The following is a 26,480-nucleotide window of genomic DNA, read 5'->3' on the forward strand; positions in this document are numbered from 1 at the left end:
ATATAAATTTTAATCAATAGAAGAGAGTGTGTTAGAGTGTGTTTGTTAAAGAGTGTGTTGCTAGCACTCCTCTTGTGGTAAATAAATACTCCATTTTAATTTTGGTTAAATAAGTTTATTTTCTCGAAGTGCTCAGTTTTATTGTTTTGGTTATTTTAAGTAAAAAAAAATTGAAATTTCAGGTTTAAAACTTTAAAAGCAAATGGCAGTGAAAGTAGCTGACACAGATATATGACATGAAAAAAGAAAAAATAGAAAAATGTCTTTTTTAATGTAAAAATGAATTTTGATTAAGAAAAATCAGATACAACACAAAGGTAACAATCCAGGGGCATATCCTCCAACCAAATATTACTGGGTTTTGTAAGGGTCAACTGGACTAAGGAACGAATTGGTCCAACCGTAAATTGGGGTCAATCGGTTTGGTCTGATTATTGGATTAGATATATAGTTGAATCTATGTGAATTGGTCAAAATCGAAAATAATTGATGAATCGGCAATTTTAAAAATTAGTCGGTTCAATGCTCAATTTTCAACATTGACAGCATTTTATATGTTAAAAAGATAGAAATATTGTCGGAAAGAATCGAACACACACCCTCATACTAAGAGTACTATTATCGGTGTAAAATTAGCGTGTCTACACATTTCCCACCAGTCATAATGCAATACTGCAAGAGATCTCATACTGCAATGGATATTCCCCTTATCAAGTTTGTTATTTTAGTCTATACACATTTTCAAAATAAGTAACATCTTTTTATTGTTTTCAAAATGCTAATTATATTTCCATACATCATTTGAGCAACGGATATATGCATTGAACGTTTTTTTTTTTTTACAATTAAATAGCAATGGTTTTTTTTTATATAATAAATAGTCCAACATTCACATCTATCCTAAATTTTAACTGTTTATTTTAAATCTTTTAAAAATATTCTTCAACACATTTCCTTTGTCATGAATCCTAATAACCACAATTTTAGGAAGTTGACACCGCGTTTTATTGGTCCATAACAAATTTTGAAGAAACTAGGGGAAGTTGTGTATAAGATCGCATTACCAACATCATCACGCGATCCATCGATCAACACCAACATTTCTGTCTCACTTTCCTCATTATGTTTCTGTACTTTCTTCAATTCGACAAACACAATGTATAATGTATTCGGTTGATGAATCTGCTGCCGATAAGCTGAAGGGGATTTGATGCGCTTAGTGGTGTGCATTCCAACTTTTTGTTGTTTTTCCCCACTCAAACAACTGATGTGTTGCTTTGCTTTGCCCTTTTTCCATTTCTCACTGCTATTTTATTCTTGATGATACTATAATAATTTGCAGTTGGATTAACATTTTCCTAAAGTTGGGTTCGAGATTTCTCTTCTTTCTTCCTCACAGCCTATCCTTCATTGTTAGTAGCTTAGCTAAACGAGAGTTTAAAGTCCTATCCCGGTTTCTTCGACAATAGAGTTACCCTAGGTTAGGGACCGATTTTGGCAAAGTGACTGACGAATGAAACTTTGAGGCACATGAACAGGTTTGTCAAATCTTTACAAAGCGTTTTTCTTTTTTATCAATTTCGTACTCTTAACTATGGTGGATGAAGTTGACAACCAATGGCAAATCGTGAAAGGTAGAAACAAGAAAGGATTTCAAAAGAAACTCGATATAACAACAACAAAATTCTCAATTAAGGAGCATCCAAACAATATTACGACGTATTTCTTTACAAATTTTTCGGATAGTTTCGGTGCAAACGCTATGCTCAGGGCTTTTCAATATTACAAGGATGTTACAGAGGTCGTTATCCCGGCCAACCGTGGTGTGGGAGGTCGCATATTTGTTTTTCCTAGGTTTTATCGTGTTGTTGACACCCGATGCTTTGAATCTGAATTGGATAGCATCATTGGACGTTAAAAGAGTTTTTTAAATCTATCGCATTTTCATCGTGTGGAGGGAGAAAGAAGGATTGATCGTGACCAGGTATGGAAGGAGGCTGGGAGGAATAACAAGGATGAAGGTCATCACATCAAAAAAAGTTTACCTCGGCCAACCATTGATGCTGAGCATCAGTCGCTGAAGCCTCACAACACGGTGACGAATTCTTATGTTAACATAGTCAAATCGAGAAGCATATCCAACAAGGGGGAATGATCTCAACATATTGTTTTTTCGTATGTGGCTGCCAAAGACAACATGGAGAGGATTCAGAAGGGGTTTATCGGGGTGGTGAATGTGTCAGGAATGTCTTATAACATCCAAAATAAGTTCCATGGGCATGGCTATTTTGGAGTTAAGGCTACCCCTTTAGGTTCCAGTTTAACTTTGTTAGAAAGCCAAGAGGATGGTGAAGTTCAAGCACTCTTGGAAGATGCTAAAAAATGAATGGATAAATGGTTTAAGGAGATACGACCTTGGAGTCCAAAAGATATAGATATTGAACGAACCATCTAGTTAAGGGTATATGGAATTCTTATTCATGATTGGAATGATCTCTTTTTCTCTCAATTAGTCAAACCTTGGGGTACTTTTATTAACGAGGATGAAGGAACTAGGAAGAAATATATGCCATCATACCAACTTGTCTCATGTTCCTTGTGCGCTAAATGTCCTAATCTAATATCTTCCTATCTGCAGGTAGATTCTATACATTTGTCATCTAACAAAAGATGGTTGTGTACATCATGGAGGAATTTCATATACCACCGTCGAGTGTTTGATTCAATATGAACACGACATTTTGCTTCACAACCACATCAAATACATGCTCTAGGTACTCTTTTCGACTAGTTGAAGTGTCGACTGTGTCATCTTCAACCCCTGTCTATAGCATACAAATGTTTGTTGAATTATTTCACTTTTTTTGCTCCTCAAAACTTTACTTTTCTTTCTACATATCCATGAAAACAAGCACACCAATTGTAGAATGCAAATGCCACCCCACGATCCAAAAAATGATATCTCATTAAATCTTTGTGACTTAATTGCTTAAAGTTGATCTTCGAGATGTCTTTCAAACTGTTAACAACGTAAAATTCACCAAAAATACATCCCCCTACACCTTCAATCGGACTACTTTCGGTATCATCTACATTGTCATTCCCAACTTCATCTTGCCCTTCATCTTCAGACAATAATATATTTTCCAATCCATAAATAAATGTATTTTTTATTATTATAACATAATTAACTAAAAGAAATGTGTTGGTGTTTCAAGTTGGCCGCATTTTGCTAAAACAAATATTCAAGCCAGATGTGGAGCAGAATGCTTCACCATCAAGTTCAAGCAAGATGTTGCATGGAATGCTTCAACATTGGATACCACATCCAGTGGGCCGGGCCTGATGTTTTTAATCTCGCGTGGAGTTCTTTTTATGGAAATCTCGCCTTTTTACTTTTGCACCAAGCAGCACGCCTTTCCTAATGTTCTAGAAGGCGGCCATGACCTAGTTTTGTTTCAGAATGAATCAACTATTTATGGAAACAAAACATTTGATTCAAGAATATTCCTTAAAGTAACTTCTGGACCTGCTGCGTTTTTGAAGCCCAATTCAAGACCTAGCTCGTGCTATATAAAGGAAGACTGAACCCTTGTGCAACTTACTGAAGCTGTAATTGAGTTTTACAAAGCGTGTGTTTAGGGTTTTAGTGTTGTTAATTGTGTTCCTCTTCTTGTATTACCCTGATGCAAGATTAAGGACTGTGTGTTACTGTGTTGTAATATCTCCAGAGCTTCTAAGCAAGGAGATAGTGTGTGTGAACCATTCCTAAGCTTTGAAGTACGGAATTGGTGAATGTTTAAGAAGTGTGTCTTCATATACAAGTTGTTACGTGTACGATCACAGTGGCTGTGATTAAGAGGAGTTGAGCGGAGGTTCTCATACCTAGGTGTGACTTAGGTAGAATATAGCACGGGTGGTGATTAGGTGAGAAGTCATAAACGGGGCGTTTATTGAGGGCTTTGAACTAATCCTATCATAGTGGATTCACTCCTGGATTGGTATCCCCCAGAGTAGGCTGTTATGCTGAACTGGGTTAACAAATAACTGTGTTATTCTGTTTCGTGCATTTTATATTTCCTTATTGTTCGTCTAGTTCAGTGTTGAACACAGTGTTGGATCATCGGATCAAACATACAGTGTTGGAGCATCGTGTTCAACATCGTGTTACTAGTGTGCCAGAATTTCAATTGGTATCAGAGCAGGCACCCTGTTCTGGATTTAGGGTGAGCTCCAGGGAAAGTACTTTCTGGCGAAATGGACAAGGAAGGAGGAACAATTTCCAGACCGCCCCTACTGATAGGGCCTGAGAACTATGACTATTGGAAAGCTAAGATGATGGTTTTTCTTAAATCCATTGATAGCAGAACATGGAAAGCTATAGAAAATGGCTGGGAACCCCCAGTGGTCATTGATAAGGATGGAAAGAAAACCAGTGAAATCAAGCCTACAAAAGACTATTCTAAAGACGAGGATGACTTAGCTCTAGGAAACTCAAAAGCCTTATATGCCATATTCAATGGGGTGGACATCAACATGTTCAGACTTGTCAAACGATGCACTGTGGCTAAACATGCGTGGGAGATACTTAGGAAAGCACATGAAGGAACCAATAAGGTAAAGTTGTCCAAACTTCAGATGCTTCGCACAAACTTTGAAAATCTGAGTATGAAGGAAGAAGAGACTATTCATGATTTCCACATGAATATTTTAGAATTTGCAAATTCATTTAATGCCTTGGGAGAACCCATATCAGATGAAAAGCTTGTGAGCAAAATTCTCAGATCTCTACCAAAGAGGTTTGACATGAAAGTGACAGCAATTGAAGAATCTCAAGATCTGGTCAACATTCAAGTGGATGAACTAATAGGCTCACTTCAAACCTATGAGTTAGGCATGAATCAAAGAAAAGAAAAGAAAAATAAAAGTTTAGCCTTTGCCTCCAACACTAGAGAATATGAAGAATCAGATTTGGAGAGTGATGAAAGTTTGTCAGAAGCAATGGTCTTGCTAGGAAGACAATTCAACAGAATCGTGAAAAGAATGGACAAAAAGTCTAAGTTTAATGTGCCAAGCATCAAGCTCGACATCAACAAACAGACCAATGATCAAAGAAGGGCTAGAAGTGATGAGAAAACCAGTCAGTCAGAAGGGGTCCAGTGTCAAGAATGTGAAGGATATGGACACATCAAAGCTGAATGTCCTACCTTTCTGAAGAGACAAAAGAAAAGTCTGGCTATCACTTGGTCAGATGAGGATGACTCAGAGGAGGAAACTGAAAGTGGATCTGCAAAACATGTCAATGCGCTGACAGGTCTGTGTGAGTCTGATGCTGAATCATGTGATGAAACATCCTATGAAGAACTACTAGCTACCTACAAGGACCTATTCACCAGGAGCAATGAATTCTGCAAAGCCTTGGAAAAACAAAAGAAGGCGAATTGCCAACTACAGGCTGAGAAGAATGAATGTCTGGATATAATTAAGACTCTCAATAAAGAGATTGAAAAGCTGAATGAAGACTTGGAGCATGCTAGAAAACAAGTTAGAGTCTTTGCATCAGGAGAAGAAAAGTTTCAAGCCATGTTGTTAAAACAAAGTGCAGGTAAGAAACCTATTGGCTTTGACTATGAGATAGTGGATCAAGAAATGGGTTATAACAAAGCTACTATCACTACCCCCATTGATAAAACTTTTCCTGTTAGTGGTGGGTTACTACCTCCCCATCCTCCCACACATCAGGGAACTGACACATGGTTGAAACCCAAGCAGCATGTCCAGACTAACTCGATGCCTCAACATCCACCTCACCATCGATACAACGGGTCAAGATTTAGGACTAAAAGAAGGAATTGGAGGTGTCATTACTGTGGTAGGAAAGGGCACATCAGACCTTACTGCTACAAGCTGTATGGCTATCCACAGAATTCACGGTCACTTGAACCCAAATCTGAGAACGTGAATGTGAAGAAAGAGTGGAAGAAAAAGGAAGATTGTGTAAGCTTGATAGCTCATACATCTCTGCGGGCATCATCTAGACAAGATTGGTATTTTGACAGTGGATGCTCTAGACACATGACTGGAGTGGAAGGATATCTAGCCAATCTAAGATCCTATGCCACAAGTTTTGTAACTTTTGGAGATGGAGCTAAGGGAGAAATAAAAGGAATTGGGAACCTAATTGACAATTGGCTACCAAACTTAGATAATGTTCTGTTAGTTAAAGGACTTACAGCAAATTTGATTAGCATCAGTCAATTGTGTGACCAAGGCATGAAGGTGAACTTCACACAATCAGAATGTCTTGTTACAGATGGAGAAGGAAGACTGATAATGAAGGGAGTAAGGTCCAAAGACAATTATTACTTGTGGGTATCTGAAGAAGGAAATTATATGTCTACTTGTCTCATAAGCAAAAATGAGGAAGTCAAACTCTGGCATCAAAAGTTGGGTCACTTACATCTGAGAGGTTTGAAAAAGGTCATAGCAGAAGAAGCAATCAAGGGAAATCCAAAGCTCAAGATTGAGGAAGGAACTATATGTGGTGAGTGCCAAATAGGCAAGCAAACCATGGTGGCACATCCGAGGCTCCAACATCCGGTTACATCTAGAGCACTTGAACTATTACACATAGATCTGATGGCACCTTTGCAGACTGAAAATCTTGGTGGTAAAAGGTATGTTTTTGCTTTGGAAGATGATTTTTCTAGATTCACTTGGATAGATTTCCTTAGAGAAAAATCAGACAGCTTTGAAACTTTTAGAAACTTATGCTTACAACTTCAAAGAGAAAAGGAGGTTGTTATTGTAAGAATAAGAAGTGATCGTGGAAAAGAATTTGAGAATGCAAAATTCTTTGATTCCTGTGCATCAGAAGGCATTTTTCTTGGATACTCCACAAACAGCAGAGCTTACAGAGTTTATAACTCTAGAACTAAAGTTACCGTGGAATTAATGAATGTGGTAGTTGATGATGCATCATCAACCAAAACAGCAGATGTTGAATCATCCATTCAACAGTCATATGATATTGTATTTGATGAAGTTTCAGGTTCTAACAATGAATCTACTAATCCTAAATCAGAACCTGCCCGTGTCAACAAAGTCCCATTTATCAGGGATTTAGCTGAAGAAAATATTGTGAAGCTTGATCATGTTGCTATTGAAGAACAGGTGGCTGACATATTCAGTAAAGCATTGGATGTTGTTGAGTTTGAAAGGCTAAGGGGCAAATTAAGAATTTTCCTACATAAGGAATTGTAGCAGTTAAGGAGTTTTGAGCGTGCAACCACATTTTTCACTTCGATCCCACCAGTGATGCACGCTAATTCCGGGCAATCATCTCAAAATTGCCATAACCGTGTCATAACATGCAATCAACTCTCTTTCACCTACTGTCCCACTGATTGTGCTCTGTTTGAAGTTCAATTCAATCAAAAACTATTTTATTTCAATCAGATCGCCATGTCGAACTCTGATAATACTGTTGATGCTACTGTACAACCATTTGTAGTTGTGAATGATCATGTGGCTCCATCTGATAAGTCCATCTCTGATTCTGTTGTTGAGCTTGTTACTTTTTCTATCAAGGAGAACATTACTACACTTGATGTTGCACAGGATGTTGGAACATCCTCTGTCCAGCCTAATCCAAATGCTGCCACTATCACTGAGTCTTTTGGTGATAGTTGTGATTTTGAGGCTGCTACTGGAGATGAATTGCAGGACAAAGAAAACAATGATATTCCTGCTGATGTTATTGAAGACTCTAAAACAAAGGATAGTATAGAGAAAGTTGTCTCTCTTGGTGATAAAGATACTGAGTCTGAAAAGACAGTAAATGAAGAACAAGAGATGATTGATCTTGATGAGGTTGACTTCTTGGATGAACCTCAGCCAAAGACTGTTCATGGGAGATTGGAACAATGTTTTCTTATGCCCTTGTCATATTGTGCAAACAAGGGGAAATGTCTCTTTTGTGAATGTTGACTATGTGTTTGTTGTGATGGAGGTAGTAGATATGCTTTACAACTTATAACCTCTAGTTAGCTGGATGAAAAGAAGCTGTAGTTTGAGCGAATGATTCATGCTCTGAAGCTTGAAGAAGCTGCATTAGAAGCAACTGATGCAGGTGTTGATGAGAATCTGAGTGTTGATGCAGGTGGTGATAATGAGGAAGAAGACTCTGAGGTTGAAGATGAGGGAAATGATTCCCCAAGACAGTGCCTCTGTGTAATGTTTCTTTTGGATTTATTTTCCATGTGTGGGCTATGATCTAAATTTAAGCACCCTGTGTGCATCTGGACTGTGATATTCTGCACTATGTCTCTGGATTTTCTGCTATTTCTATGAAGACCCTATTTTGTCTAAAAAAGGGGGAGTAGTTGGTAGTTAGTAGTGTGCAGTATGTTGATGTGCTATCTGATGTTGCAACATCTGATATGTGTCGTAGTACTTATGTTTGCTCTGCAAGTATTAAGGGGGAGTAAGTTATGATATGCATGTGGTACTCGGATACTTTGTTCTGATATGCATTTTTTTTAGGGGGAGTAAAAATGCCTGATTAAATTTTTGTTCATCCTTGATTTTGAGGGGGAGTAAAAATGTTTGATTAAATTTTTGCTCATCTCTGATATTGAGGGGGAGTAGTATTTTTTAGTGAGCATGATGTGCTGACAGATGCTCTAACATCTGCTGTAGGCACGGTAGCAGTATGTGATGCATAGTATCTGATGTATGTGCTCTGCATATGTTCTGAATGTGTTTTGCATGAGTGGTGTGTGATGTTTTGATACTCTGTTATGCATGTCTTGAAGGGGAGTAGTTATCTGATGTTTCATGATGTGGTGCTTAATGTTGAGACATTTGTCCTTCCTGTTGTGGAGTGTAGTATATGTTACGTATAGCAATGCTGCTACATTTTTGTATGTGAAGTAATGCTTCTACTATTACAAGACTACGGATTGCTAGATACTAATATATGGATCTGTTATGCTTTGATACTCTGCACTATGGATTTCTGTGATACTCTTCTGTTTGGCATATTTTGTGGCTAAAAAGGGGGAGAGGTAAGTGTGCCTGATAGGTAAGTGTGCCTGATGTACTGCTTGTGCCTGATTGTCTGCTGAATCTGTGAAGAGTAGTGTTATGTGTTGTGGGTTGCCTTCTGTGGCGCAATGTTAGATGTTCTAATCGGTGTTGAATCATGTTACCTAATGCTCTGTTGAAAATGAACATCTTGCTTCCTGAGAGTCTATTTCTCTCAGCCATGAGGGAATTTATTTTTCCCCTGTGATTCTTTTTATGAGAATATTTTTCACTCCATTGGCGTTTTCCTGTGAGGCAAGTTGTGTTCACTATTCCGCTGTTGCATGCCTCTGTTATTCTTGTGTGATACGTCTATTTGCTATTTTCATCTGAGAAGTTCTATTGAAAACTGCATTTGAAGATGTTCTACTTTACTTCATGACTGTGTGCTTACGTTGATTTGAAGAAAGGTAGGTGATGTATCTCTCTAGATTGGTTGAAATGATCTTAGGTTGTTTTAGCCAAAAATTGCCAAAGGGGGAGATTGTTGGTGTTTCAAGTTGGCCGCATTTTGCTAAAACAAATATTCAAGCCAGATGTGGAGCAGAATGCTTCACCATCAAGTTCAAGCAAGATGTTGCATGGAATGCTTCAACATTGGATACCACATCCAGTGGGCCGGGCCTGATGTTTTTAATCTCGCGTGGAGTTCTTTTTATGGAAATCTCGCCTTTTTACTTTTGCACCAAGCAGCACGCCTTTCCTAATGTTCTAGAAGGCGGCCATGACCTAGTTTTGTTTCAGAATGAATCAACTATTTATGGAAACAAAACATTTGATTCAAGAATATTCCTTAAAGTAACTTCTGGACCTGCTGCGTTTTTGAAGCCCAATTCAAGACCTAGCTCGTGCTATATAAAGGAAGACTGAACCCTTGTGCAACTTACTGAAGCTGTAATTGAGTTTTACAAAGCGTGTGTTTAGGGTTTTAGTGTTGTTAATTGTGTTCCTCTTCTTGTATTACCCTGATGCAAGATTAAGGACTGTGTGTTACTGTGTTGTAATATCTCCAGAGCTTCTAAGCAAGGAGATAGTGTGTGTGAACCATTCCTAAGCTTTGAAGTACGGAATTGGTGAATGTTTAAGAAGTGTGTCTTCATATACAAGTTGTTACGTGTACGATCACAGTGGCTGTGATTAAGAGGAGTTGAGCGGAGGTTCTCATACCTAGGTGTGACTTAGGTAGAATATAGCACGGGTGGTGATTAGGTGAGAAGTCATAAACGGGGCGTTTATTGAGGGCTTTGAACTAATCCTATCATAGTGGATTCACTCCTGGATTGGTATCCCCCAGAGTAGGCTGTTATGCTGAACTGGGTTAACAAATAACTGTGTTATTCTGTTTCGTGCATTTTATATTTCCTTATTGTTCGTCTAGTTCAGTGTTGAACACAGTGTTGGATCATCGGATCAAACATACAGTGTTGGAGCATCGTGTTCAACATCGTGTTACTAGTGTGCCAGAATTTCAAAATGTATGACTGTCATATAATACATTACAAAAGTTCAATTATACCAAACAAAGTAATTATACACTTGTCTAACATAATTAACAACAAAATATACACTTTGCAAACAGAATTAATTGTACACACCTAATGCGATTCATCTTCATCACTCATTGAATTTGAACAAACTTCCACCATTTTCAATTACACCGATTCAAATAATAACATCTAATTGAGTTATTTTTTCAAAAAAGTTATGCAATAACACAAAACAATCAATAACATCCAATTCTACTTAAACTTCACACAGATCATCATGCAATAATCATAGATTAACAATATCTTACAAAAATACCTTAGATCTTCGATAGCTAAACTGAGTCAGACACATAAGACAAAAAATAATATTTGAAACTTCCGATAAATTGATGCTAACAACGACAACAAGGCGACGAAGACGAAAACATTACGACCAATAAATAAACAAGCAATTCATTTGAAGTTTAATCTTACCGATTTTTATTGATTGGATTTTCGTTTGATGTTGAACTACCTCAAAGGATGTTAAAGATAAAAACACGAAAAAATAAAAGTAACAAAAATGGGTTAGATGGGGATACAACTATTTTTCTTTTTCAAATTTTAATATTTATTGGATATGTAACAGGCTTTATGGTCTTGAGGAATCTTTGGATCAAACCTGTGATACCTAGTTTTTTCCATTGATCCAAGTTGAACAAATCAATGAATCGGTCCTGGCTAAACGATCCTTATTTTGGTATTGAATATTTATTGATTAATGAAATTTTTTGGTAAAAAAAATAAAAAATAATTTGGGTTAACATATTTTGATCCAGTAATGGGGTTAAAATTTATTGATTGAAAATGTGAAATTTTTAAAAGGGTGCTGCTAATATGTGCCATAAGGACACATAAGAGCGCATACTAATTAGCTATAATCTCACTTATTTTACTTTAAAAGGAGCAATAATCAACTTTTATAATTAAAACTACGGTCCACTATATTTAATTACTTCAAAGAATTGGTAATACATGCACCCCGAGCTGCTATATTTTTAAGTAATTTTTTTTTTCAAGTAGCCTAGTGGCTAGAGTCTCACACATTTAAATATGGAGAATTGTGGAATCCGGGGTTTGAACCCCGACCACTTCAATAATATCCCTAATAGCTATCATTTGAACTACACTTACGAGACTTTTAGTAACCTTTCTTATTATTTTTAAGATGAAAAAAAAATTAAATTATAAATTATAGAAAATTCCAAAATATATTTTTAAGTTAAAGAAAAAGGTCCAGCGTCATGTTTTTGTGAAAAAAAAAGTCTTGATGTTAGCGGACAAAAAAAAAATTCTAATGTAAGTGAGTGCAACATACTTTGGCTCTGTTTGGTAACACAAATAAGCTAGCTTATAGCTTATTATGAGTTTATAAGCTTGTTTCAAAAAAATTAGAGGTGTTTGGTAACAAGTTTTTTGTACTAGCTTATAGCTTTTTTTCAGATGCTATTTCAAGTAGCATTTGAGCTTATAGCTTATAGCTTTTTACACTTTATTCCATTTTTACCCTTTAATTTAATAACTACCCACTTTAAAAAATAAACTACCCACTATCAATTATGTAATTTTATATTTAATAACCACTTTAAAAGCTAATTTTACCAAACACTTTAATTTCAATAAGGCTCTGTTTGGTAACACAAATAAGGTAGCTTATAGCTTATTATATGAGCTTATAAGCTTGTTTCAAAAAATTAGAGGTGTTTGGTAACAAGCTTTTTGTACTAGCTTATAGCTTTTTTTCAGATGCTATTTCAAGTAGCATTTGAGCTTATAGCTTATAGCTTTTTACACTTTATTCCATTTTTACCCTTTAATTTAATAACTACCCACTCTAAAAAATAAACTACCCACTATCAATTATGTAATTTTATATTTAATAACCACTTTAAAAGCTAATTTTACCAAACACTTTAATTTCAATAAGCTAGCTTTTCAGCTATCAGCTATAAGCTAGCTTTTCAGCTATCAGCTAACTTATCAGCTATCAGCTAGCTTATAGCTTATTTTTACCAAACAGACCCTAAGTTAGCTTTTCAGCTATCAGCTATAAGCTAGCTTTTCAGCTATCAGGTAGCTTATCAGCTATCAGCTAGCTTATAGCTTATTTTTACCAAACAGACCCTTTATAAACACATTTGCCATGTTTTTTTTTTCTTTTCAACTTGCCATGTTTTAATTATCAATTTGGAATAAGTGAGATCATAGTTACTCCCTCCAATCATTTTTATAAGGAACGGTTTAAAAAAATTACACAGATCAAGAAAACACATTTAACATAATTATTTTTATTTAATACTTTTATTAATTTAAATTTATTCCATTATACTCTTATTTAATTATTCTTAATTAAACCAACTTACTTATTTTTAATATTTTCTATCATACAATAATAAATAAATACATAAGTGAAATTAAACATTTTTATTTTGACTAAGAAATTAAACGTTTAAAAATTGATCAAAGTTTTTTTTTTGTTACAAGAGAGAAAAGTCAAAATTTCTAAAAAAAATAGAAAAAATTTCACTGTTTCTTGGAGGGAGGGAGTAATTTAAAGCACGTGACAGGGCAGTGTTAGCATTTGCCATTTTCAAATGATGGATTTTCCTGAATGTTGTCACTTGTCATTGACCAATTTGAGGGATGGGAGTTTGCAACACCACCGGAAATCTCAGCATTCTCCACTCCACCACCAACTGGCTTCTTCTCAATCACGACCCGTCATCTCTCTTCTCTCACTCGCGATTGTTCATCTCCATGGAGTTTCTCTCTCATCTCCATCCAGCTTTCTTTCATCAGATCCTTTCACTACACTGTTTCACCATCTACATCGAACTTCTCTCTTAAGATCGTGCCTAGCTGGGTTTTCACCATTCATTGAAGCAGATTGATATAGGTAAATCCCTCATCTTTTAGTTTCTTTCATCTACTTTGCTTTTCAATCTCATTAAATTGTTGCTGTATTAGTGGATTCACTAGATTGTTTTTGTATTTTGTACAGATTGCAATTTGTTGATGTTTCATGTTTATGCCTAATTAGATTTCAATTTGCATTAGACTGTTTTTCAATCTCACTCATTCTATGTTTGGAGCTGTTTATTCATGGAAACAAATAATGAATGAAGCCATTACCATTAATTAAGGGGTAATGAAAAAGAAAAGTAGGAATGGGTGTTAAATATAGAAATATCTTTGGTTTTTAGTGTAGTTATGGTAATTTGAAAAGGTGAATGGATTTGAATTTTAGAAAAAATGCACCTGCATACTTTTTCAGTTCTTTGCCAGTTGCCACTAACCGTGAAACATATACACTCCTACAATAGTTAGTTGATTTAGTGGTGATTGGCGTTGTACTCGGTAGGGAGGACCACATTTCGATCCCCGCAAATACGATCGGGGCTGAAATCACTTGATGCCAGAACTGATACCCAAATCAGATTAGGCAATCCAATGGAACAGATACTGATGGTGAAAACAAAAAAAGAAAAGAAAAAGAAACACATACACTCCTCGGATTAGGCGTGTCCCGACGTCGGATACGCGTGGTGTCTGATACGACTGACATGACACCAACACTTACAATTACATTGAATTATGTCATTTTCTTATTCGATGTGTCAGTGTCCGTGTCATGTCTAGTGTCAGTGTCTGTGTATGTACTTCATAGGCAACTATGTATATCCCCTTTTAGGGAAATGAAATAATCTGTTGAGCTTTGATATGTACAAAATGATCATTAACATGTTCTTGCAATGTTTTACATATTTTGCATAGATGTTTCAAGCTCTGGCTATCAATTGGAGCGGCTGAATGCATCTTCATCTGCCACACCATGGACATATCTTCCTGTATATTCAACGTTGTTTTTCATTTTCTTGGTTGATGTTCTCTGGTACTGCTTACTCTTTTTTACTGTTTTTTTCTTTTTCATTCAATACAAAGCTTGTTTTAACATAAATGACAGCTTGGGCTCTAGATTTCATACTTTTCCGGTTTGAATTTATGGCATAATAAATCTTATCTGAACCTGTTTAGATTTAATTTTCATGAAGGCTGAAACAATCACTACTGTTTTTGTCATTTTATAGCCTGGGATGCAATGAATCTACTACTAGATTTGGGAATACACTAAAAGAAATCGTATGCCAGTGATTTTCCATGATGATGATGAGGACTAAAATTTTCTTCCTATGCAAAGGGGCTGACAGGTTAGCTTACAAAATTTATTGATCCTGCCTATGGTTCTAATTGCTGACAGCTCTAAAAGGAACACTTGAACATTTCTTCTCTCCCAAGAAAGAGTAATGTTCATCTTCCTAATAAGACTTCTTGTCCTTTTAATCCATTCATTTCCTTTATTACTTGCAGCAATAATTAGATTTCTTAAAATGCAGAGAGAAGGAATTGAGGGTAGGAGGAGTGTCTGGTGTAGTATGGTTGATTTGATTTTCTTGTTGATTCTTAGTTTGCAAAGTTTCATTTCTTGTTTGAGTCATGTTTTGGATTGTTAACTTGAGTTTTCACTGTTTTATAAACTGCTTTTTTTTTTTTCCAATCAATCTCTACATATTTGTAAAATAACGAAATCTTGGCAAATGTTTTTTCAACAACGCAAATTGTTTTAGTAATGGTTATAATAAACCACTTTTGAATACTCCCTCCGGTCCTTGTTATAAGGAACACTTTAAATTTTTTTTTTTGTCCTTTTTATAAGAAACTTTGATCAATTTTCAAATGTTTTAAATGTTTAATTTCACTTATGCCCTTATTGATTATGATAGAGAATATTAAAAATAAGTAAGTTAGTTGAATTAAGAGTAATTAAATAAGGGTATACATGGAATACATTTAAATTTATAAGAGTATTAAGTGAAAATAACTACGTAAAATGTGTTTCCTTGGTCTGTGTAATTTTTTCAAAGTGTTTCTTATAAAAAGGACCGGAGGGAGTATCATGTTAAGAAGTTCCACATTGGTTGCGAGATGACCTGAATATGTGTTTATAAGTGAGGGCAATTCTCACCTTACAAGCCGGTTTTGTAGGGTTGAGTTAGACCCAACTCTCAAATCTAAGATGGTATCAGAGTCTCTCTATGATCCACTGGGCCGCCTGCTAACGGGTTTTCGATTAGGCCATCCACCATTTATATCCGTGCTCCAAGCCTAATAGCACTAGGCGTGATGAGGTGTGCCAAGAAGTCCCACATCGGTTGCGAGATGACTAAAATTGCATTTAATACTTAAAAATAAAAAATAATTTTAATTTTTTTTTTATAATGAATAAAATTGCAGCATATAAAAGATATTTAACAATAATTTATAAAAGATATATTATATTAATATGTTTAAATTATTATCTTAAATATATATTTGATATAATTTTTTTTGAAGGAATATTTGATATAAATTTTATTATTAATTAAGCATGTCTTTTAATGTCTTTTTATATTTATCAACTAAGAAGATAGGTCAGGTTGAATAGATAGGAGTTCAGAAACCTTCTCCCGAAGTTACCGGGGCATTACCCACGGGTGTGGCCCACAAAAGTTACACTATCCAACCCAAAAAGTGGATTGGGTCGGGCAAGTGGGTGGATACGGATTTCAAAAATGAAAAACCCATAGGGGGTATTTGTTTCATGGATTATAAATTTATTTCCAGGAATGTGACTTTGGGAATCTTTAATTCCTATGTTTGTTTCAAGTTTTAAAAAATTATGCCTAGGAACTTTTTATTCCTTGGAATATAAATTACATGACTTTCCCACTTTTTATTCCCATGTTAAATGGTGGGAATCTTACATTCCCATGGGAATAAGAGGTAACCACCCATAACTCCCTACTCTCCCATTATTTTTAACTCATTTATTTTTTTATTTTAATATTTTAAAATATTAATTAATTTATTTTAAAAATGTTCCAAGGAACTTTATTTATTTACCAAACATATTGATAGGAATAATATTCCCAGCAATAATATTCCAAGGAATAATAATCCTAGGATTATAATTTTAATCCCCGAAACAAACACACCCATAAAAAAAAGTCGGGTTCCGGGTAAAACCGGACCCAACCCAAAAAACCCACTTACCCACTAGTGCTATGTTTTTCTAAATATTTTTTATGAAAATACTAAAGATTTTTCCATTTGATCATTAAATATTTTTATATTGAAAATAAGTTATACTATTTTTTAAGAAAATAGAAAGATTGAATAATTTTTATAAACAAATATGATAATTTATCGCACTATTTACAAAATAAAATAAAAAGCTAGAATAATTTTCATAAACATATATTATAATTCATCGTTTAGTCATTTGATATTAAAAAAAGCAAAAAAAAAATTATTTGGGTAGCAAACTATCTAACCAGTAAATTAGTGGGTTTAAACGAAAAATAGGTGATTATTTTTTATAGTGAAAAAAGTTACACTATTTTTCAAGAAAATACAATGGTTGAGTTATTTTTATTAAAAAATATGATGATTCGATATTTAAATATTTAATATAAAAAAAATTGAAAAGTAATTTGGGTAACCCACTACCCAACCCAATTCAACCCGGAAATTAGTGGATTTACCCAACCCGACCCAATGTTATAACGGGTGGTTATTTTCCTTGACCCAATCCGGAGTATCCTATGTGGTTCGGGTTTTGGTTTTGGTCAAACCCAACCCAATCCGGCCCACGTACACCCCTAGGTGTGGGGCTGGATTTCTATATAGTATATATACGCAGTCACACTTATTCTGGACTGTGTTACGATTTTTTAGAGACAGTTGAACCGTTAATTTTACCAAACACTTCAATTAACTTATCAGCTATTAGCCATCAGCTATCAATTATAAGCTACTATAAGCTATCAGCTAACTTAGTAGCCGTCCAATAATTTTGTCAAATAGAACATATAAGTTCCTTAACTAGCTGGTTAGCGTTTTTCTTGAACTTACAAACATTCTTACTTTACCGTAAGTCCAATTACCATAAATATAAAACTAGACCGTAAGTCCAATTACATTAATTTAAATACGCGTGAGTGTCAGGAAAATAATATCCATAACTAGGCAAGTATAATATCCATAACTAGGCCACCAGATGTTATATACTTTCCTTAAAAAAAAAATAATGTCATATAGTACTTTTTTTTTTAGTGATTTACTACTTACTGTATTTTTTTTTATAATGGAGCTGGTGATTGAACCTACGACCTCACAATTAAATTTGTGTTATTAAATTATATAAAAAAAAATCAGTTCTAACTGAACAATTTGTTCCCATCAGGAATCGAATTCGGGTTCTTCCGAACAATTCGTTCTAGATGTAACTCATTAACTGCTTGAACCTAATGTCTTGGTTTGATATATTATTTTTGTGAGAACTTTTGTTGGGAGACTGCTGCAAATACTCGAACAAGAAGAAGATGAAGACGAACATGATGATGGTGCACATAAATTCCAAAGCGTGTGTGAACACACTAAGCTTTAGGTTCGATTCGCCCCCACCAGTTTATGTAAACCGGATGCAAATGGGTTATAACCGACGAATCCCTTTCAGGATACTTTGAAATCCTTGACGTGACTTGCACATTCACACCAAGCGTATCGACAATGGTAGTTTACAAAACAAAGTTCCTTCAATGACTCTTGTGTACTAGAGAAAAGAAGAAATGACTTAGAATATTTTAGACAGAAGTTAGACTATGTAAACATGATTGGATGTTCTGATTGTGTGTCTTTTCTACCTCATGGGTGTCTCTATTTATAGAGAAACTCATATCATTTGATGAAGGGAAGCAATCCTTGAAAGATATAATGCAATGTTATATGAAACAATGCTACGATTCACTCTTGTCCTCAAAAGGTTCAAAGACTAAACCAATAGACACTATGTTTCAAACTAACCATTGCATCCTTTCAAGTATATTTTGGAAATTCTCTCACAATTTTTTGATAATATAAGTTTGACTAAACTGCGCTTTTGGCCCGTAATTTTTACAATCTTGCGATTTTGATTCCATAACTTTCATTATAGCATTTTTAACTCTAACTTTAGCCCCTTTTGTAAAAGATTGACTCTCATTGATTTTGACCAAATCAATACACACGTAGACAGTGACTCACATGCCACGTTAGCAAGTCAACACACATGGACATACCAACGTGACATGTGACTCACAGTCCCCATGTGCACTTACTTGGTCAAAATGACGGTCGGCCTTTTTCAAAAAGATCAAAGTTAGGGTCCAAAGATGCTATTATAAAAGTTAAAGCGACAAAATCGCAAGTTTGTAAAAGTTAGAGGGTAAAATTCACATTAACCTATAAATTTCTCATGTTTCTTATTCAATTATTATCATGATTTTTGTTGTATTTATTCAGAGTTATGAATCTTGTATCCCTATAAATTTGACGTTACAAATATTTTAGTCTTGTACATTAATTCTCACTCACGTCATATTTCACTAGCTACAATTATTTTTTTTTTGGTACATACACTAGCTAAAATTATATTTCTCCCTTTAGTAAAAAAAAATTATATTTCTCCCTATTGCTTTTCTCCTTTTAATAAACACTCCATAGTCCATAACTTTTCAGCATCTTATTAGGCAAAGAGAGAAAAGAATCAAATTTGTACAAATCTAACAAGCAAAATAAAGCGTCAAGACTAGAATCAGATACCAATATAGTATATAGTACATAGCAATTAACTATTTTCCTTTATTCTCTTAATTTTTTTTACCACTTTTATTTACATGATGATGATTTTCTAGGAACTACTCTTCCACCTTCCTCTGACTTTCGTTTATACCCTTAATTATTTTTTTATATCTTTTTAATGATGATCATAAAATTACGTTACATATATATACACACATCTAAATCTTTATATAAACACACACATATCTCAATCTTTAAGCTTGTTAAAAACTAGTTAAGAGTTCTGTGAAGAAAAAAGAAAACCTAGTTGAATTTGATTTGATGCTATGGGGAATCTAATGGGTAAAAATAAAAAGCGTGAGGCTCAAAATACTAGGAATGATGATGATAAAGGAAGAGGTGGAAGAATCACTTCATCCAATTTACCAACTCAAAAACCTCTCCCATTACCATTACCACAAGTTACTTCTTCAATGTCTAAGAAACCAACTCATAATTCTGGACAAAGTTCAAATACCAAGAAATCTACCAACAAGTATGGTTTGATTCCAGATAACTTCACCTCCCTTGAACAGGTATGTATGTTTCTCATCTAATTGCTTTTTTTTTTGTAATCACAGATATTAGTAGTTAATTATTATGTTATGTTAGAGAAAAGAGTTAATGTTTCTCTAATTACTTTTCTTAAATACTGAAGAATTTGTGCTAGTTCTTAAACCTTTCTTGTTGCAGTATTGCTACTTCTGTTGTCAGTTCATTCTCTCTGAGAAATTTATGGAAGTATTTTTTAAAAAAAATTGGTTTAGAATTTGTATATCAAACCATTAGGCCTAAAGTAATAAAAAAATAGATTATAGTAGTAGTAATCTGTCATGAAAAAATAGTAATCATAATTTCATTGCAACTCTTGTAAGCTATAATGTTATTGGCAAAGTGTTATTTTCATTGGATTTCATTTAATTTTCGTTACCCTTTTTTTTTTATAGGTTATTGCAGCCCTGAGGAAAGAAGGTTTAGAATCATCAAATCTCATCCTTGGGATTGATTTTACTAAGAGTAATGAGTGGACCGGTAAGTTGTAGTACTACATGATCAAAATTTGACCAAGTGATTCCATCATTAATCCATTGTTGAGAGCCATGATTAAGAGCCAATGTTTGCTATATATATGGTATATGGTTATATCAATGTTTTAAAAATCAAATTGAACATCAAACCGATAAGACTTTTGGGTTATGATTAAACTGTTTAAAACCGCTCGAAACAGGATGAAGCCACAAACGCACCGTTCACAATGTCAGTTCACGGTTCAACTGATTGAACCGTATGCTTTGAATTCTTAAACATTGGTTATAATTTCTTCTTTAAACGATTTTTTGAAGTGTTCCCTTAATGCATTCAATTTTTTTTAAGGAAAAAACTCATTCAATAAGAGAAGCCTTCATGCAATTGGAGATACACCTAACCCCTATGAGAAAGCCATCTCAATTGTTGGCAAGACTTTGGCTCCTTTTGATGATGACAACTTGATTCCATGCTTTGGCTTTGGTGATTGTAAGGCATCTAATCCTTATAAAGTAGAATAGTTTTTTTTTTCCAATTCAATTTATAGCTCAAATTTTTCCATTCATTATACAGCTACCACACATGATCAAGAAGTATTCAGCTTTCATAGTGATCATTCACCTTGCCATGGCTTTGAGGAAGTTTTGGCTTGCTACAAAAAAATAGTTCCAAACTTGAAACTCTCAGGTATATCATCTTTACTTTTATCTTAGTATTATTCTTATAAACTTATTGTAATCAATCAGTTCATTATGTTGCAATTGTTAGATGTAGACTACCTTTAATTTCGGTTAATTTTGAATGGAAAAACAATGTATAATTATAGTTAGGGATGCATCTATGACCACCATAGCGAATTTTCCCCTACCAGGATTTTGATAACTCAGTATGAACGACTTATTTATCCGTTTTTATTAACGACTTGCATGAGGACATCAAAGGATTTTAAATTTTTGGAATATGTAGTAAAAATTTATAGACATAATCTAAATGTTATAAACTTTCAATTCAACCGATAGTTTCGTAATGCATGTATCCAATAAAATGTCGTTAATCGGTATAATTTGATCTCTTATGAGTATTGCCTCCAAAACTTAAAATATGTAGATTGTAGTCTTTTGTTTTATGATAAATGGCTGAAGGAATAATTGGGTTTTGTGTGAAGGACCAACTTCTTATGCTCCTGTGATTGAAGCTGCCATAGACATAGTTGAGAAAAGTCATGGCCAATTCCACGTGTTGGTTATCATTGCAGATGGTCAGGTATATATAAAATGTTAATTTTACCTTGATTAATGCTTTCAACTGTTTGCATAAGTTTGTCAAATCATATTCATATATGAGATTTGTGATATTTTAAGGTTACAAGAAGTGTAGATTATGATGATAAGGAACTCAGTCCCCAAGAAGAGAAAACAATCAAAGCAATTGCTGATGCAAGGTAGAGACATAGTATAATTTTCGTTTATTTGGGGATTAATATGAAATTATACATTATCTTCCTATTGTTCTGTTTTTAAAGTACTTAAAAATGATTTCATCTGATTAATAACATTAATTTATATCTATATTTTTATTTTTTATTTATGATACAGTAAATATCCACTTGCTATAGTCCTGGTTGGAGTTGGCGATGGACCATGGGAAGACATGGAAAAGTTTGATGACAAAATTCCAGCACGCGATTTTGATAATTTTCAGGTATTACATAGCAATCTTACATTAAAATTGGGTATCATAAAGTCATAACATATTTCAATTCGTATCTGGTATTCCATACTTTTATATATGCAACTGATATTTTCAGCTAAATGTTAGTTATCGGATAATCTAACAGCTGAATTCTCCAGTCTTTAGATTAGTCTACCGACTGATATTTGACTAGAAGAACTGCAACATTCTTTTTCATCACGTGATCGCATATATTTTCATTATGTGCAGTTTGTTAATTTCACGAGGATCATGTCTAAAACCACAAGCCCCGACGAGAAAGAAGCAGCTTTTGCTCTGGCTGCTCTCATGGAGATTCCCTTCCAATACAAAGCATGTGTCGAATTTCGTAAACTTGGGTACAACGCTTAAACCTTAACCTATATTTTGCTACCTATTCTATAAAAAATATATTCTTTTAACGATGTGTGCCAGAATTTCACACATCTTTTTTCGTCATATTTTTCTATATGTCTGCAAACTTGCACGATATCTTTACTAGAACTACATGAAAAGTGAATGGACCTATAATATTAGTACTATACATTTGATTCATTATGTTGACAACTTTCTTTGAAACAATTCAATTTTTTTCGTCTCAACTGACACTAATTAAAATGATTAATTTTTTCTTGTTCTTTTTGTGTTTATGAATAACAGACGTGTGACAGGAACAGCAAAGAGAATAATTCCGAAACCTTCACCTGTTCCTTATTCTCGGCCTGCACCAAGCAATTCGCCAGCAGCAACCACAGACGAGCAAAATCAATCTGTTAGTATTAAATTAAAGCTTAAGCCACACTACATTATCTTCACTAATTATAATTTTAGTATGTTAAACCGGAGAATCCACTTCCTTTGGAGTGAACAATTTAGTTTAGAGTGATATATTTACTGATATTGAAAGAAAAAAAATCAGTGGTTGATATCGTAGTCCAACAACAGAATAAAAAAAGTGAATCAAATTTTTACCGAGACTAAAATTAAACATTCTTGATTAGAACCAATTCAGAATTCACCAACATATTAATCTCATTTTATATATAATTGTGTAACCATTGTAATTATGTAGGCCTGTCCTATTTGTCTGACCAATGCAAGGGATTTGGCGTTTGGATGTGGGCACATGGTGAGTTTATAACCACTTTGAATTTAGAGTAAATAATCAAACTAGTTCTAAAAGATAGTTATTTGAATTTGAAATTACAACATTCAAATCAAGTCTTTGACTGTTTAGTTGATCAATCAAATTAAACCTCAAGAAAGAAATTTCAGGGTTTAATTTGATCGATGAAATACACATGTTGCGACAATTTGATGGTAAAAAATCATTGAGGGGTATTTTGAAAGTATTATATCTTTTAGATAGTTATTTGATTATTTACTTTTAAAATTGTCTTAATTATTTCTCTAATTGTTTTTAGATTTAATTAAGTTTTTAACAATATTTTGTAATGCAGACTTGCAGAGATTGTGGATCAAGGTTAAGTAATTGTCCTATATGTAGAGTGAGGATTACTAGTCGTCTTAGAGTATATAATGGATGATTTTACAATGCATATGATGTACAAAAAATAGTTTGCATAACATATACAGTATATACTTTTTTCTACGGTAAGATATATATACTTAAATGTAGGGTTGATGGTATTGTTTCATGAGTGTGTTGAAAAGTTTAGATGTGTTTATGTAAGTTTGAACTCTCTCCCTTTCTAGTTGATCGTCTCTTTAAAAGTAACGAAAAATTCAATTTCATTTGCATTTTCTATGTTCATGGCACAATTAGCCTATGATCCTTTAGGACCCGTTTGATGCGCAAGATATGATAGTGACAGGATATGATATACAACAAGATAGTGATAGGATATGATATCAGCAGAATAACAGTTATCCTCAGTTATCCTATCATGTGTTTGTTGCACACATGATAACAAACATGATAACTATTATATCATATTTTTAATACATACTTGTTCACACCAATATGATAAGATACATAACATATTTAAATGGAAAAATTACCCTTGTAAAACAATTGTTATTTTTTTAAAATTATATTGTAATACTTTGAATTTTATAAATAAAAATATAAATAAGTAATCAAATATCTTTAAATTTTAAATACAAATCATGAGAAAATAAACAAATTAAGTTTTTTATATGAATCATGATCAAATAAATAACTCAATTATACATGTTAGATAAACTAAATAAATATATGATACATCTCATATGTAAATAATAAAACTACCATCACAAAAGAATTATATTTAAGTTGTTATTAAATTTAAATTAATATTCCTATTTTGCAATTTTTTAATAATTATTTTACTTTAAAATATTGTAATTTTAGGAGAATTTTGATTTTTTAGATTATATAAATTACAAAATTACCCTTGTGAGAAAATCACACACACACATATATTTAAAAATTAATTATTTTATTATTAATTTACTATCAAATTATTTTATTATTTATATTTTATTAATTTTCAATTTTTTATTTTAAAATATATTTTATAGAATAAATAAAAAAAAATTCTTATCATATCCTGCTGGTAACCCAGCTCAAATTCAGGATAAAAATTTTAACTAGAGAAACAGGATAGAATAAACTTCAGGATTAACTTATCATATCCCGCTGTGTCACCAAACACTGGATTGAGACATGATATGATACAATTATCCTATCATGTCTCTTATCCTGTGCACCAAACGGACCCTTAAAGTAATATTTGTTTGAATTGTAGTTTAAATTTTGACTAGTAAGATCCACCATTGTACCAGGAGTCCGGGATCCATATTGGATGATTCTAAGTAATTATTTTTTTTTCTATTTTTTTTTTGTCAAGTAGTATAGTGGCTAGAAATTTCACCCTTAATGTAGATAAGTCGGATGATAGGGGTTCGAACCCCGACCCACTACATATATATAATGTAATGTCCTGCCAATTGAGCTAAGTTCGTGGAACATTTATTGTTCTTTTTAATTCACATTAAAAATACTAATTTACAATTAATGTGAAACGAAGGAAATATACAATTTGTTTCTAAATCATGATGTTTGAGAGCATATTGTTGCAATTGAAAAATACAGTACTAGTTAGCATGCCTTGCGTTTGTACGAGTCAATAATTATACATCAATTATATTACATCTCTTTTGGCTGATAAATAAAGTAATTCATACGCGTAGAAACGAAAAATATTTAGGCATTATATTATTGACATTGTCTAATGTATTTCCACCAACTTATATAAACATGAAAGTACAAACAATTATATAAATTTCGATTTTTTTTTATAAACTACAATTAAAATGATATTTATTCATTATTTCTATATCTACTATATATCTATATCTATTCATTATTTCTTTTGTTGCAATTTAAAATTATATTAAAAGAAAATTTTAGTTAAAAAAATATATTCAACACATATATCTATGAAAAATATATTAAAAAAAAGAATTTAACTCGTGTAATAACACATATGCCTCCATTTAAAAAATCTCTTTTATTTTAAATTATAATAAATAATAAAGGGCAAAAATAAATTTTAGTTAAACAAAATAAGGGCGTAAATGATTAATAAAAAAAGGGCTTAAATGGAATTAAAAGTGATAAGGTATAAACTATAAGCTCTAACACTATAAAATAGCGCCTAAAAAAGAAGCTATAAACTAGTAAAATATGTTAGAACAAAATATATACGAATTAATATCTCGTTCATTGTGGTTTGATAATAATATAGCAAAGGGACAATTTATATACTAAATATGTGTTCAAGTGTTTAGGTGTAAGAAACATTACAACAAAATGAAAAGGATTAATGTATCCTCTATGTGTTCCCATGATCCTCTATAGAACAAGGTTAAGACAACACATGTTCTCATCCTCTAGACACCATATATGATCACAAAAAAGTCAAAGAGAGCGATTGTCCATCGCCTGGACAACAACATAAGACTTCGAGCGAAGAAAGTGCTAGTCTAAAATTGTCATTGAAATTCTGGTACACAGTAGACAAGTGTTGTCCACGATGTGCAGACACTTGTCGCAACACTTGTCTTAGCAGTAAGAACAATAAAACAGAGCATTAAAAACATATACTGAAAAGCATAAACGACACAAATAATTGTTAACCCAGTTCAGCCTAACAGCCTAATCTGGGGGATACCAATCCAGGAGGAAATTCACTATCAGCAGTATTAATTCGGAGCTAAACTCCCCCGTTTACAACTCCTCACTTAATCCCTACCCAATGACACATCTACCTAGGAACTCCTAGATATGAGACCCCGTCTCACTCCCCTCAACCTTACAACCAGTAAGGATTTCAATAACAACATAATGGAGACACTCTCCTTGACAAAGATGAAGACACACTTCAATAACATCACCACCTAGCCAACGACTAAGTTCACAATTTGGAG

The 26,480-nt window shown here is 33.5% G+C and overlaps 1 protein-coding gene and 1 long non-coding RNA gene across 2 annotated transcripts; both read left to right on the forward strand.

The window, feature by feature from the left end:
• The first annotated feature begins 13,196 nt into the window (after positions 1-13,196).
• LOC123893875 lies at positions 13,197-15,266 on the forward strand. Its single transcript, XR_006803566.1, has 3 exons — positions 13,197-13,509; positions 14,388-14,505; positions 14,702-15,266. It is a non-coding gene; the product is annotated as an uncharacterized LOC123893875 (long non-coding RNA).
• A 1,581-nt stretch (positions 15,267-16,847) lies between these two features.
• Positions 16,848-23,807, forward strand: LOC123893873 (E3 ubiquitin-protein ligase RGLG4-like). The gene is made up of 11 exons (XM_045943703.1): positions 16,848-19,846; positions 20,258-20,342; positions 20,685-20,825; positions 20,910-21,023; positions 21,502-21,599; positions 21,698-21,777; positions 21,932-22,037; positions 22,278-22,405; positions 22,707-22,818; positions 23,119-23,175; positions 23,507-23,807. The coding sequence occupies exons 1-11, from the start codon at positions 19,598-19,600 to the stop codon at positions 23,591-23,593; spliced, it is 1,257 nt and encodes a 418-aa protein (XP_045799659.1). The 5' UTR covers positions 16,848-19,597; the 3' UTR covers positions 23,594-23,807.
• The last annotated feature ends 2,673 nt before the right edge of the window (positions 23,808-26,480 follow it).

The sequence above is a fragment of the Trifolium pratense genome, linkage group LG7 (genome assembly GCF_020283565.1).
Source record: "Trifolium pratense cultivar HEN17-A07 linkage group LG7, ARS_RC_1.1, whole genome shotgun sequence".
Lineage (NCBI taxonomy): Eukaryota > Viridiplantae > Streptophyta > Magnoliopsida > Fabales > Fabaceae > Trifolium > Trifolium pratense.